This window comes from Abrus precatorius, unplaced genomic scaffold (assembly GCF_003935025.1).
Source record: "Abrus precatorius isolate BTA unplaced genomic scaffold, Abrus_2018 Scaffold2, whole genome shotgun sequence".
NCBI lineage: Eukaryota > Viridiplantae > Streptophyta > Magnoliopsida > Fabales > Fabaceae > Abrus > Abrus precatorius.
Window position 1 is genome coordinate 37,299,610 of NW_020874362.1, and position 13,800 is coordinate 37,313,409.

At 31.4% G+C, this 13,800-nt stretch overlaps 2 protein-coding genes and 1 non-coding gene across 3 annotated transcripts; 2 read left to right on the forward strand and 1 right to left on the reverse strand.

Moving 5' to 3' along the window:
* Positions 1-203: 203 nt before the first annotated feature.
* LOC113858621 (UDP-D-xylose:L-fucose alpha-1,3-D-xylosyltransferase MGP4-like) lies at positions 204-4,463 on the forward strand. The gene is made up of 4 exons (XM_027491333.1): positions 204-816; positions 1,480-1,641; positions 2,537-2,752; positions 3,778-4,463. Exons 1-4 carry the CDS (start codon positions 340-342, stop codon positions 3,985-3,987), a joined length of 1,065 nt encoding a protein of 354 aa, XP_027347134.1. The 5' UTR covers positions 204-339; the 3' UTR covers positions 3,988-4,463.
* A 173-nt stretch (positions 4,464-4,636) lies between these two features.
* TRNAG-UCC lies at positions 4,637-4,708 on the reverse strand. The gene has a single exon. It is a non-coding gene; the product is annotated as a tRNA-Gly (tRNA).
* A 226-nt stretch (positions 4,709-4,934) lies between these two features.
* On the forward strand, positions 4,935-6,183 carry LOC113859112. Its single transcript, XM_027491927.1, has 3 exons — positions 4,935-4,971; positions 5,623-5,803; positions 5,949-6,183. The coding sequence occupies exons 2-3, from the start codon at positions 5,633-5,635 to the stop codon at positions 6,018-6,020; spliced, it is 243 nt and encodes an 80-aa protein (XP_027347728.1). The 5' UTR covers positions 4,935-4,971; positions 5,623-5,632; the 3' UTR covers positions 6,021-6,183.
* Positions 6,184-13,800: the final 7,617 nt, after the last annotated feature.

Consider the following 13,800-nt stretch of genomic DNA (forward strand, 5'->3'; position numbering starts at 1 on the left):
TGGGGTTACTTAAGATTATCAAGGATGCTAAAGTTTTATTTTGACTTTTCAATATAACTATGCTTTTTAGAGTCTTCGCTCGTAAATTTTAATTGAATAAAAGCAGTTATATGCCAACCTATTTACTTATTAGGTAACTTTTTTTGTTATTTTAAAAACACTAGAGTAAAAATTACAACATTAAAGTTGGTAACAGTTATATGCTAGAAACCGACCCAGGTGTTGATTTAGCTGATCTGATCTGAAATAGGGAACCCGTCATTCTCATTCACAAGAAAATCCCATTATTACATCAAAGTTGGAATCTTTTCATCTTTGCATCCATTTCCAATCTAAGAAATGTCATCGTTTCTACACCAAAGAAGTCTCCACAACCCGTTTTCGAATCCATTCCCCGCTTCACCTCCTTCAACAAATTCAAAGAAACCCATTTCAATTTTGGGTCCCACCACCCTCCTTGCCCTCTTATCTCTGGTGATTGTGGTGGGTGTGCTATGCCCGTGGCTGGGCATGCCCCAAGTCTTCTCCTTTACTTCAAAACCTGTTATGTCCAAATGGGATCACTACACTTTGGAAGAAGCACTCTCTTTTGTGGCCAAAAATGGGTCTGTGATTGTTTGTATTGTGAGCCAACCTTACTTGCCCTTCCTCAACAACTGGTTGATTAGCATTACAATGCAGAAGCGCCAAGACATGGTTCTTGTCATCGCTGAGGACTACCCTTCACTCCACAAGGTCAATCACCTTTGGCCTGGCCATGCTGTGCTCATCCCTCCCGTGCTTGATGCTGAAACTGCCCATAAATTTGGTTCTCAGGTTTGTTAATCACTTTAATTTATGTCATTTTTATGTTTGAAAAATGCTAACCATAACATTGGGTTAATGAATTAAAAGTACATTTTTTCAAAAGCACAAAAAGATACTTACTCCTGTCATTGTTAATGCATTTCAAATAATACAGTTTTTTTAAAAATTTACTATTTGTTGATTCTTCAAATAATACCCTTAGGGTATTGGTTAGCAAGACCCTTTGTTTTGTCAAAATTAAGGAATTTTAACTAAAACTAAGAGTGTCTAACGATAGCAGCCTAGTTAAGTGTTTATTCAATAAACTCTTATTTCATAAAAAGTTTATACTATAAATTTGACCATAAAACATACTGGCATAAGTTGAAAAAAGAGAGAGCTTATTTTAATAAGTTATACGAAGAAGCTTAATGAAATAAGTTGAAAAGAGCTTATGACAAGCTCATCTTAAGCTCTTGTAAACACATCCTAAATATAATCTGCTTAACCAATTGTAAGAATTTGATTATATTAATTATATTTTATGGCTTAATAGTGTCCTTTCATTATTAAGGTGCTGGTACTTTTCGTGCTCATGTAAGCTGTGGTGTTAATTATTGGATCCATTTCTTAATTTCTTTCCACTTATGATGCTGAGTTTTAGAATCCATGTTTGTTTATTTCACTGTCTAGGGTTTCTTCAACTTTACAGCCAGGAGGCCGAGCCATCTGCTGAAGATTTTGGAGCTTGGATATAGTGTGATGTACAATGATGTTGATATGGTTTGGTTAGCCGATCCATTTCCTTATCTTCAAGGGAACCATGATGTGTACTTTACTGATGATATGACTGCAGTGAGTATCTCAATTTTTTCTTCTCCTTCTGTACTTTGTCAATTGTTATATTGTAATAGCTCTGAGCTACATCAATGCTGGAAACTTATTGCCTATGATATGCTTTAACTATGTGTGTAATATGTATAATTTATATTGGAAACCTTTTTAAAAAAAAAATAAAATATGCTGGGGTTTTATGGTTTCGGAATTTTCAATTTGATGACATATGGTGCAAGCTTATTTGTGTCAACATTGTCAATTGGAACATTGGTGCTATCGTTCTGAAGTGCTATTTTTATTTTCACTAGATATTTCATCCACAATACACTTAAAATGCCAAATTGGTTTTGCTTATTATTCATGTATCATCAGTAATTCTATATTCTATGTTAAAAGAAAATTTTAACCTAAGACTCAGGGTTGATCTTGCTTTATTCTCCTTCATCTACATTGACTTATGGCTAAAGCAGAGACAGAGAGATCGTGTTTGTTGTTGTTAATAATTGGAATCCAAACATTGTTATCAGTCGTCTGTAGTATACTGATTAACTCCCATTTTGTGAATCTATGAATCAATTATGCAGAGGAAACATCACAATATCCACAACCCTACTTGAAGTGGACATTTAGAAATTCAATGATATAAATCTCTTCCTTGTCCAGTTCTTTTATGACTTTTTTGTCTATTAAAGATTAAAGAATAATTATAAATGTATTCAAATAATGTCAAAGGGGATTCCTTTGGGATCCACTCAGCGATATGCCGATTTATCCTTAGTTGCATCAGCAAGATTCTAGTAAATTAGTCTCTGGTTCTTTTTAATTTTCTGTCTGAATATCTGCTACAGTTTTAGTGTGATTCCATTTTGTTCTAGTATTGTTGACTTTGTTTTTAATATCTTTGTGAGACCAGATCAAACCATTGAACCATTCTCATGATTTACCACCGCCAGGAAAAAAGGGCCGTCCTTACATATGTAGTTGCATGATTTTCCTCCACCCTACCGATGGAGCAAAGCTAGTTTTGAAAAAGTGGATTGAGGAACTTCAGCTTCAACCATGGTCAAAAACTAAGAAATCTAATGATCAACCTGCTTTTAACTGGGGTTTGATGAAGATTGCTAAAGAGGTTTGTTCCATATTTTTACTTCCTTCCGGTCTATATAACATTCTTACAGTAAACATATGGGGCGAACTTATTTATTTTAAGACCTTATTTTAGAGCATTTTGATGGTCTAAGGGCTTTTTGTTTCTGATAAAGTAGTGTAACTCGTGATTATAAGCTTAAGGAAAATTAGGAATTTAGGATATTTTGTTCCTGAATTCTGATAAAGTAGCAAAGTGCATCCTATTATAGAAGACTTCAGTCGAAATTCTATCCTCATAAGTTGACAGTTTAACTGGTGTCAGGTCTATACTTCATTGCTTATCCAAGCATTGCTTATTTTTTCTAGTCATGATAATAGTTTAAAATTCGCTAGATCTAAAGCTAAAATAATGTGGCCCAACAAGGCATGGACCCCCTTCCGATGTGGGGTGGTGAAGGGATAGATGGATGCAGCCTTAGCCCTATACAAATGCAGAGATTTTTTTTTATTTGTTGGATTCTTTTGGGTTGATTACAGTAAAAATAATAATTAAAGTAATTCTCTTGATGGTTTTACTAAAAATTGGTTTCTGGCTAGAGCCCAGTGGTGTTGAATGATTAATGTGCTCAACCCACCTAGCAGGATGAGAATTGTCTGTTTGTTTAGTGTTGATTGTTCTTTGGTTTACTGGGCATATTATAGTATTTTTTAAGTTTTATATCTCATTCTGTTTGTTTATTGTGAATCCCCTGTTAAAAGAAAAGAAGCAAACGGAAAATTGTCTTTCATACTTTATCTTAATAAAATGAATCTCTTGTTTTTGAAAGTGAAAAACAATATCCATCAGAAAAAAATTTGTTGCGTATGTGGGGAGGGATTTTGCTGCATTCATTTTGAATAAAAGCATAAAATCCTTTTATGAATCAAATGATAAAAGTGCAGCACTTCTAATCTTTGTCATCCTGGTCCTCAAATGTTCTGCTTCAACGGTTCTATGTCTGATATATAAAAAGTGCAGATATATCATATATGTTTTTCTTTTCATGATTACTTTTTCCATCGCAGGTGGATTTATACCTGCTTCCACAGGCAGCATTCCCTACAGGGGGGTTATATTTCAAGAACAAGACATGGGTTAAAGAAACTAAAGGAATGCATGTTATAATTCATAATAACTATATTGTTGGGTTTGAGAAAAAAATAAAGCGGTTTCGGGACTATGGCCTTTGGCTGGTGGATGATCATGCACATGAATCCCCTCTAGGTGGATTATGATCCTTGGTAAATGACATGAGTATATCGTTAGCTTTGGTGCAAGCATTTAGATTGGGAACATGCTTTCTGTCAACTTGTTCATCCTGCTTGCTGGGTGGATGCTTTCCGAAGTTGTTGCAATCGATGCTGTCAAACACACAACATTGGCTGAATGATGGGTTGGGAAATATGGTCTTTTATTTCAATTTTTTGGCAGAAAAAATGTGCTTACAAAATGTAGATTTTATTTCAAGGCCAAGGGAAGGAAAAAGCAGATTTTATTACTTGTACCTCATAAATGTATGATTGGTTAGAGAAAAAAAGGTTTCAATAGCAAGCTTTTTATTCAATTGGCATATACACGAAATATATTCTTTTTTGTTTTTTTTATGGTAAATGGCTTGTTTTTCCTAGAAGGAAATATGAAGTCATATTACCAGTGGGATGTGATGTACCTGATAAGGTGCGGTTGTTTAGTAAAAACTACATGTTTCAACGATAATCTTTATTCAATTAGCATGCATATACACGAAATACAATTTACTTTTTTGGCTCTTACATGTAAAAGTGCTATTTGATAATTGGCTTGTTCTTCGTAAAAGAGAATCCTAAGTTAATAAAAGTGGCATGTGCTGAGAATCAAAATGATAAAAATTAATAAACCGTAATATGCGTTTGCCGGGAGTCGAACCCGGGTCTATTGCTTGGAAGGCAATTATCCTAACCGTTGGACTACAAACGCCCGTTGTAAATTCGGTAAAATATTCTATACTTATTTTATTTAGACAAACTTTTTTATTTTTTTTTAAACTTTTTTTTCTCTAAATGTGTTGTGCTTAGGTGGGCCGGGCTAAAGCCTTAGAAGAAACCCAATTGATTGAGCTGAAAGCCCAAAGTTATTGAAATGGGCCAAGCTCAGCCCTTCTCTTTGTGTGTTTTCGCATTGCATTTGCATTTGCAGCCACTGCTCTCTCTCTCGATTCGACTTCTCCACCCCTCTCTCCGGTAATCTCTCTCTTTCTATCTTCTCTTCGTAATCATGCTTTGCCTTTTGCTGAAGGACTGAACCATTTCCTCTAATTATTATTACAACACTTTTCTTTACTACGTATCATTCTGCTTCGAATCTTAAACCTGCATCCAATTGTATCCATTCATGATTTTATTCTTTGTCCATTCTTATTTTTAATATTCGATTAGAGATGCATTGCCAGCAATTTGTTACATGTTAGACAATATCGTATTTATGCGTTAGAGAGAAAGTTGGGGGGAGTAAAAAAGTGATTATTTGCTTAAGGCAAGTTGAACTGAACATCGAATTGATCTACAGAAGATTTTTTTAATTTGGCCTCATGTAATATGGATAATGTGATTTCCAGCTTAACGGATGTTGTTATGTACTAAGAAGGGAACAAAATAAAAGTAGCCATAGTTTTTAGCATCCTCAATTAAAATTACAATATTTGTTTGCCCTTGAGTTTACTGAATGTTTTGGTGATCACATGAGCAATTGCATTAAGACTTTTGTTAGTGTTGATTCTTTTTTTAAATCTTTTCTTGACATATAAGCTTTTTACTTTCCTTTCAATTTTTTTTTATTACATTTTATTTATCTGTAAATTAAAAACACTGAGATTTTCCTGGTTGGATGTCAAGTTGTAGAATAATGGGGCGGAAAACTGGTGCGCTTCATATCAACCCTAAGAGATTTGGTTCTCTTCATAAACCTTGCATGAAGGAAATGATACTGTTTCTCAACTGTATGGCTGCAGGCCCTAACAATAGTGATGCATGTGCTCGGCAGAAGGAAGTATTAAATGCCTGTATGGATTCTCAGGTAACATAGAATTTATAGACACAGTTTAATGAAACTTGGCATTTTTTTCATCTTCTAACCTTCTCAGAATTTCCTTTTCAGTTGCTTATATCGTATTACTTGGGAACTAAGTAGTGCAAAAAATTCTTCAATTTTGTTTTTTCAGAGTAAAAAGAACAGAAAGTCTTGGGGGAGTATCAATTATCAACTGCAGAGGCTTAGCCGAGGACGAAAGTAGCTTGAGGTTTTCATATATGTATCACTTTTACAATTTGAGATTGTTTTTTAGAAAGCTTAGCCTGTTATGCACTACTTTGTCTGTCAAGCTAAAATGACCCATCTAGTAACTTGTATTCTCTCTTGAAGTATCGATGAATTTTCTAGTTTTTCTTTATTTAAATCATTTATCATTGTACTCTGTTATATTGGTTCTTCCCTTCACACTCTGTATGATAAATTCTTTTATAATTGATGAAGATGACAGTTATGTTGCATTGTTTTACAATGATGGAGTGCTGATGACTGTCATCGGATACTTTATTTAAGTGGTTTTGGAAGATTGGAAACGCCTTTCACAAATGATAAAGCTGATGGATTATGTATTAATGCTCATTTGATGCTTTATCCAAGCAGATTTTTAGAAAGATTGGACAAAGTTAGCTATGATTATTATTTTCTAATTTAGAGGAGGATATACGTGAACCATCTCATTCAACAAAATGAACTTCCTTTCAATGATTTTAAGTTCTTGTCAAGCTCAAAAGGTTAAAGTTGGATTTTACTTTTTCTACATTATTTATCCACAGCACGTGGGGAAAAGGGGATCTTTGCTACATTGAGTTTGAACCTGATGTGGGTAGGAGTTCTAATCATAACTCAGGAGCATTTTACACAGCATAGATTGATTTTACTTAACCTTCTGTATCTTTTAGTCCACCTCCTCTTTCAATGGATGGCAGATGGCGCATGCTCACTTTTAATGCAAATGGAGATGCACATCTTGTTATTTTCATCTCAATTTCCTGCAATTGCTTAGATGCTATCTGGCCATAGGATGGTTGAGTGCATTGGCTTTCTTAAATACGTATTTCCGGTACAATTCTGAGTTTTGACCTTGCAAAACGTATATTTCAGCACGTTTGTACTTGTTTTGCATTATAAATAAATTCTGTTTTAGTAATGCTTTTTATTAATGTTAAAATTTTTGTTGTCTTCTAATTGGCATACCTGAAAGCTTTTATTCTGTTTATGCATGGCATTCTGGGTGTGCGTGCTTGTTTTGTCGCTTAAGGAGCCATCTGACAATTCTGTATCTTAAAGAGTTCTAGTAATCATAACCTGCTGTGAATTAGAGTTCATGTGTATTCATCCTTGTGTGGGTCGAATTGTAAATAAATTTTTGTGATTGTGTGCCACGGTGGATCGCACCTCGCAAGAAATTCCCGAGTGTTCATTTAATATTTATGGTTTATGGGGTCATTTTCTCAGTCTCTTTTCCATCGGCTACAGTGAAAAAATGATCGAAATCAGATCATGACAATCCTCCTAATTTTCACTAGCTTTAATGAAGTCTTCACTTGGCAAATACATAATATCTCTTCTCACTGTGACATATGTAATTATTTAAAATCCGTGGTTGAAATTAATTTAAGTGTATTTTTAATTATATTTAATTATTTAAAAATTAACTTTTTCACTTTAAAACAAACGGGATAAAAAATTTGGAAGATGCAACTTCTGCATAATTTATAATAATTAACAGAAGGTCTTATGGTTTGAGAAATAATTGAAGATTTCTTTTGTTAAACATACTAATTTCTAAATAAAATTGCTTGATGGGTTAAATGGTAGAGACAATTACGACCTTTTATAATTTGTTTAAACTCTCTAAACTCATTATTAAAAATCATTTCGTGGCGCACCAATCCACGCCAACTAAAATTAGTGCACGGCAGAACGTCCATTTACATCTGCATCATTTTTTATTGTCTTTCTTGTAACTAAATGGATAGAGTAGGATAATTATATTGGTCGGTAAAGCTAACTTTTTTCGTGGTTTATTAACTTTCAGAACTGTTTTAAAAATTTTTAAAAATTGAGAAATTTATAAATTTTAAGGTTAATTTTTTTAAAGTTATCTAAATAAACATCTATCTTTTAAAAATTGACTATTAATATTTTTATTATCAATTTTATCCGTTATTTTTTAAAAAAGTAACTTATACTTTAAACAATTAAGACTCTATTTACTTCTGTTAATCTTATTACCTTTTAGCATTTTTACCTTCAAAATAGTTTCTTTTCTTTTTTTTCATTTATTTTATTTTTTCTTCTATTTAAATATATTTTATATTTAAAAATATATATCTTAAAATATTTCATGTTTAAAATATATATCAAGAGAATTAATTGATAGTAAATAAATAAAATAAGTAATATCTAATTTTAATATTATATTAATATATATTATAAAAAGTCATTTAACATAAATTCCACATACAACATATTTTACTAAACAAAGTCATAATCTTTGTATTTGAAGAGTAGTTGAATCTTAATTTCTAGTAGGTTTATTGTTTTCCATGAAATGAGAAGAGGTTTAATTAAATTTGGGAAGTAACAAAATTAGTTTTTAGGATTAAGAATTAAACCATTCTTTTTTCCTTTGGAGAGATAAGGGAAAATTCTAAAAAATATATTATAAACTTTAGTCTTGTTATTTTTTTTCGAAATATGTAACAAAATATGACCTGTTATATCGCATAATGGCCCCAAAATAACTAGATGGTTACATATTATTTTGCCATCTATTTTTTATCAGTTGCAATGGAATTGTGGTAAAATACTCAGTTCAAAATATTCGAAAACTATTTTGCACATGTTGAAAATAAGAGGATTAAAAGGCAGTTAATCAAAATACAAGGAGGGATTTTAGAGTTTTCCTGAGAAATAATGACAGAAAACTCGTGCATGACTTGTGGTTCTAATTTCTCACTTTCCAGCCTCGGCGACCAAAATTGAAACTTCAATTGCAGTTCTTTAATTCTAGACCGAATAAAAAAACTGCAGTTCTTTAAATGAAAATAGTGGTGTTGATTGATGCAGTGCACTTGCTGACTATTATAATAAAATTATGGACTCATTCATTTCATTTGTTTTATCTCCCTAACTTTACATTGCAAGCTTATATTTTTCAGAGAACAATATTATGTGGCTTTATTTTTCTTTCAAAAGGAAAAACAGCAGCTTTATCATCTCTAATTTGCAAAGTTTTCTAGTCTGAGATAAAATAGTAATCCGATTATCCACAATGACTGACATGGATGTGTAAGATTATGATTTAAAGCGATAAAATTTATTTTCTTAGTATACATGGAAGTTACATAATTCTTCTTTTGTTGTACAAAAATTAGGGTAGACGAGGAGAAGGTAGCTTTATTTTGTTTAGCTATTTATAATAGAAGTTAAAAAGTTTTAATTTATTCTCTAATGTGATTTTATTAAAGTTGATAGGTTAAAAATAATAATTAACTGTAAACATAATTATTAGTCAAGTTGTTTCAAGCTAGTGGAAAGCTTCTTTTTGTGAGTTCTGACATCCAACGTATGAAAATAAACTCAAAATAGTTTAGGCCCATCTCCAGAAATTTTGGGAGCTTAAGCAAAATTATTAAAAGAGTTTAGCATAATGAAAAATATTATTTTTTTAAAAATTTAGCTGTAAAATTATTTAATAAAGTTCCATAATTAAGTAATTTTAACGTTTCATTCTCAACAAATAATGTAGATAATCCTTCAATCTATCTTGTAACATTGTTGATCTAAGATAGGATTTGAGGAATTTAATTTTGAATAACTTTTTTTAGGAGTAGCAACTAGTATAGGTACTGTTAATAATATTCTGTAATAATACAAAAATTTAAATAAAAACACAAAATTTAATATTTTAATTTGAGTATTAATTTATTTTATTAACATTCTTCTCAATATATATCTTTAATTCTGACAATAATTAAGGCGATCGATATTTAAATGTTTACTAAAAAAAATGACTCTTTTTCAAAAAATAAAAAACCTAACAGAGTATACACTGAGTGAATTAACATTTATTAATATTTAATAGCCTAAAATATTCAAAATTTAGGGCCTAAAGTGTCTGTGAGAGAGAGATTAAACAAAATATAAGTTAATTCAAAGACAAGTTCATTTTGGATGAACACATAAAAGTGGTGTAAGGGGTAGCTTGGTTTTGCTGTTGATTTTTCGGCCGACTCAAAATACATATCTCCCTCATTTGTTCTAATGGAGTCTTCCATACGATCAAGAGGTGTTAAGGAACAATAACGACATAGGTTTATTTGGAGAACTGCTTTTCACTTTGCATAATGATGATTTTGCACCAGGTTAAGGTGTATCCACCTTTAGATGGGGAGAGAAGATGAGTGATGTAGCAAGAAAAGAAAAAAAATAAAAAAAGTAAAATGAAAAAAGAGTTGAAAGAAGAATAGAATTGTACAAAAATCATTATATTTCACCTTTAATTTCAGGTCAACGGTTCCTAATTAGTCTCACTTGTGCCGTGTAAGTACAAAACTAGCTTTGGATCTCTCGGCTTGCAGTTCATAACTTAAGATTTTTATTATATTACTGCACCTTACCCCATCAGCGAATGCTTCTCAATTCCATTTGGTTTCAGATAAAAGTTCTCCTAAAAGTAAAAGATGCAGCGAAGCATGTGAAATGGACACAAGCTAATGATAACAACAATGGTAGAGTGAACCATATTGTTTGATGCTGCAATCGTGTTCAATATGGCAATGCCAACACCTTAATTATAAGATTGTACTGATCAGTGTACTAAAGATATTAGTTAAAGTTTTAAAAGAACTTTTTTATTAAAAATTATGTTGAGATGTGTTAAAAAAAATTAATAATATTTTGTTATGATTTTTTGATCTTTTAATTCTTTAATTAATAGCTTCAGAATACGGATTAACATTTGTCTAATTATAATTATGGTAATAGGTTCGAGTATGGGTTTATGACCCTCTTTAACTTGTATGGTCATCCTTCTATCCACATATTTTTAGTGTTTTAATACTTCTAGCTTTGCTTTCACATGTTGATCATGCGAGTGTTAGTGTTGTGCTGTTCTTGAATCTTCTGATAAACAAATCTCATAATTTTGTGTTCCTTTCATTGATGAAATTAATCCTTACGTGCCAAAAGAAAGAACAAGAAACGTAAAGTAAAACAATAACACAACTAATTTTATTTTTTAAAAATTTCAAAACTTAAAATTAACTAATTGTTTGCAGTTCTAAATATTTACGAAACATATTTAACAACAATATATATACATAGCAACTGGAAGGAAAAAAAAAAGCCATTGAATCTCGAGGCATTAATACGAAATTAATCTCATTAATGTGGGGGTAGCAGAAGATGGGAAAGGATCCCAACGAAGTAGTGAATTTGCAATTTCCATGCACAGGATGCTTTTACAAATATCATCTTGGGATCTTTCTTTATAGAATATCGTTTGTGGTCTATTATTTTCCACTACGTCAACTTGAGATCTCTGCGTCAAGTGTGTGAGGGAAAATTACCAAGCAGAAATGAGTCAGTAATTCAGTAACAAGTTGTGGTCAGTGTCAAAACTGCTACACACATCATTATATATAGTGACATAATCCCAGCATGAGATGAGATTTGTCACTTTATAATTAACAAGCATTAATTATAAAATCATGGCCAAGATAGTGTTGAGAACAAGTTTCAAAATTGCTTCCCTTAATTCAAATAGACATGCATGTGGGAAAATATTGATATATAAATTACAAGAGTCACGGTTAATTAAAGAAGAAAGGTAACACATTATCAAATTAAGGAAGTTTTGACTTTGTGAAAAGAAAAGGAAAAAGAAGAAAGAGAAAAGAAAAGGGAAGCGATTGCTTGGGAGTGAACATAACATACTAAATAAGCATAGTTAGGCTTTTTCTAAAAATAGAGGTTTCTTGAAGGAAGAGAAACATTTCGAAACCTGAGGAAGGGTACTTTATCCAAAAAATGAAACCTGAGCTGAGACAAATGATAATGGGAGAGGGATTGACACAAACAAGACAGCGTGAAAGAAGAGGGGGGGAAGGGTGGGGGGCTTTTCTGACTGAGATTTGCTTCCCTTAACAAAACCAAACAAAAGCCAATAGGCTAAGAGAAAGGGAATATTATGACTCATAGAAAGAAGAAAGGAATAGTCAGAGACAGCGTCTTTTACTACATAAACTGAATGAATGAATGAATGAAGTAACCAAGGAATTAGTGTAGTGTAGTGTGTATGGTATGAATGAGTAGACTGAGCTAGCTTTACTGATCATCTAACGCAGCAGCAGCAACAGCAGCACCATCAAAAGCTTTTGGTATTTCACGCCTCCCTCTGCTGTGTAAAGAAACCCCATCTCAGTTGGATGGGATTAGACGTATGCATGTTTTATCTGACACCAGTCTTTGTATCATTCTGATTTTATTCATAATCACTATTTCCTATTTACATATATATGCAACCCTTCCAAATTTATAATAAGGACTTCCTTTGCATCTATCTTCTAACTACTCTTTCTCATTCTCTATCAAAAATTAAATAGTACCTTTGGTCCCTAGAAATATTTTTTATTAGTATTTACTAAAACAATAACTTATTTCTTTTTTAAAGTGTTTATGCAAAAAAGTAAAATAACATTTTTTCACATTTTTTTAAAAATAAACTTTTTTTATTTAATTACTCATAAGAATGTTTCCACAAATCAAATGTGAGGTTTCCATAACATATTAGTGTTACAGTATTCATTATTCATTAGAATTTTAATATCTGTTATTGAAGAATCAGTTTTTATATATATATCGTTTACTTACTCACGTTTTAATCATCATTTATGCAACTCATTCAAATATTGGTCTTTATTTTTTACAAATAATTGATAAATGAAAATTTAAAATTGGTGAAAAATGTAAAAAGTAATATAAAAAAATTGCGGATTGATACTCAAATAAGTTAAAAAAACTGTGCATATTAATTGAAAAAAGTATTAAGTGAAAGACAAATGTCTTTTATTTTGATTTATTATTTGAAAAATATTGTCATTAATTTATTTACAATTCTTATTAAATTACTTTTTATGCACTATAATTTTCATCGACAACAATTCAAAACTTCACTCATACAAAAAAACGAAAAATTCGTTTTTAAATATAAAAAATTAATGAACGATTTTTCAATAAATAACAAAATTTTAAGCGGTTTACTTACATGACCTTCCCAATAAATATTATCATCATCATACACCCGACTTTTCTAATTAAGATTTTCATGCGCACCATAGCCTCTTTCATGCTGGAGCTGTCATCTACATACATATGGACTGTACTTTCCATTGATGGCCTTGTTTTGTCCCTTTGTGGGAATAACCTGCGTTTGAACATGAACAACTATAAAAAGAAAAGAGAAATACGACCACTCATCAGATTTTCTTTTGAAAATAAATAATGTTATCAATACAATAATGTTCTATAAAAGTTTATATATATTTCACTACATCACTAATTATATTTTATATTTTTTTCTTGTATCCCCCTTTATGTAAGTTATGCATCAATTTTTAAATAACTAAATAAAAACTAGCATTATATATAATATTTTTATTTTACTATATACACACGCTTAATGATAAAAAAAAAGACAACTAAAACAATCACTCAAAGTTGTTTAAGAAACATTTGTGCTTGGAAATTGGTTTGGATTTGGACGAATATTGAATAATGAATATATATTTTATACTTTATAGCCCCATGTGTTAGTACTAGCAGCGAGTTGAGCTTTCATCAATTGCATCTGTCTCGTTCTTCTGCAACTATGTCCTTCCAACCTCGGCCTTGACAAAACAACACTGAAATGATAGATGCATTCATCAGAATCACTTGCCTTTTTCTTTTTTTCCTTTTTTTCTTTCTTTCTCACACAC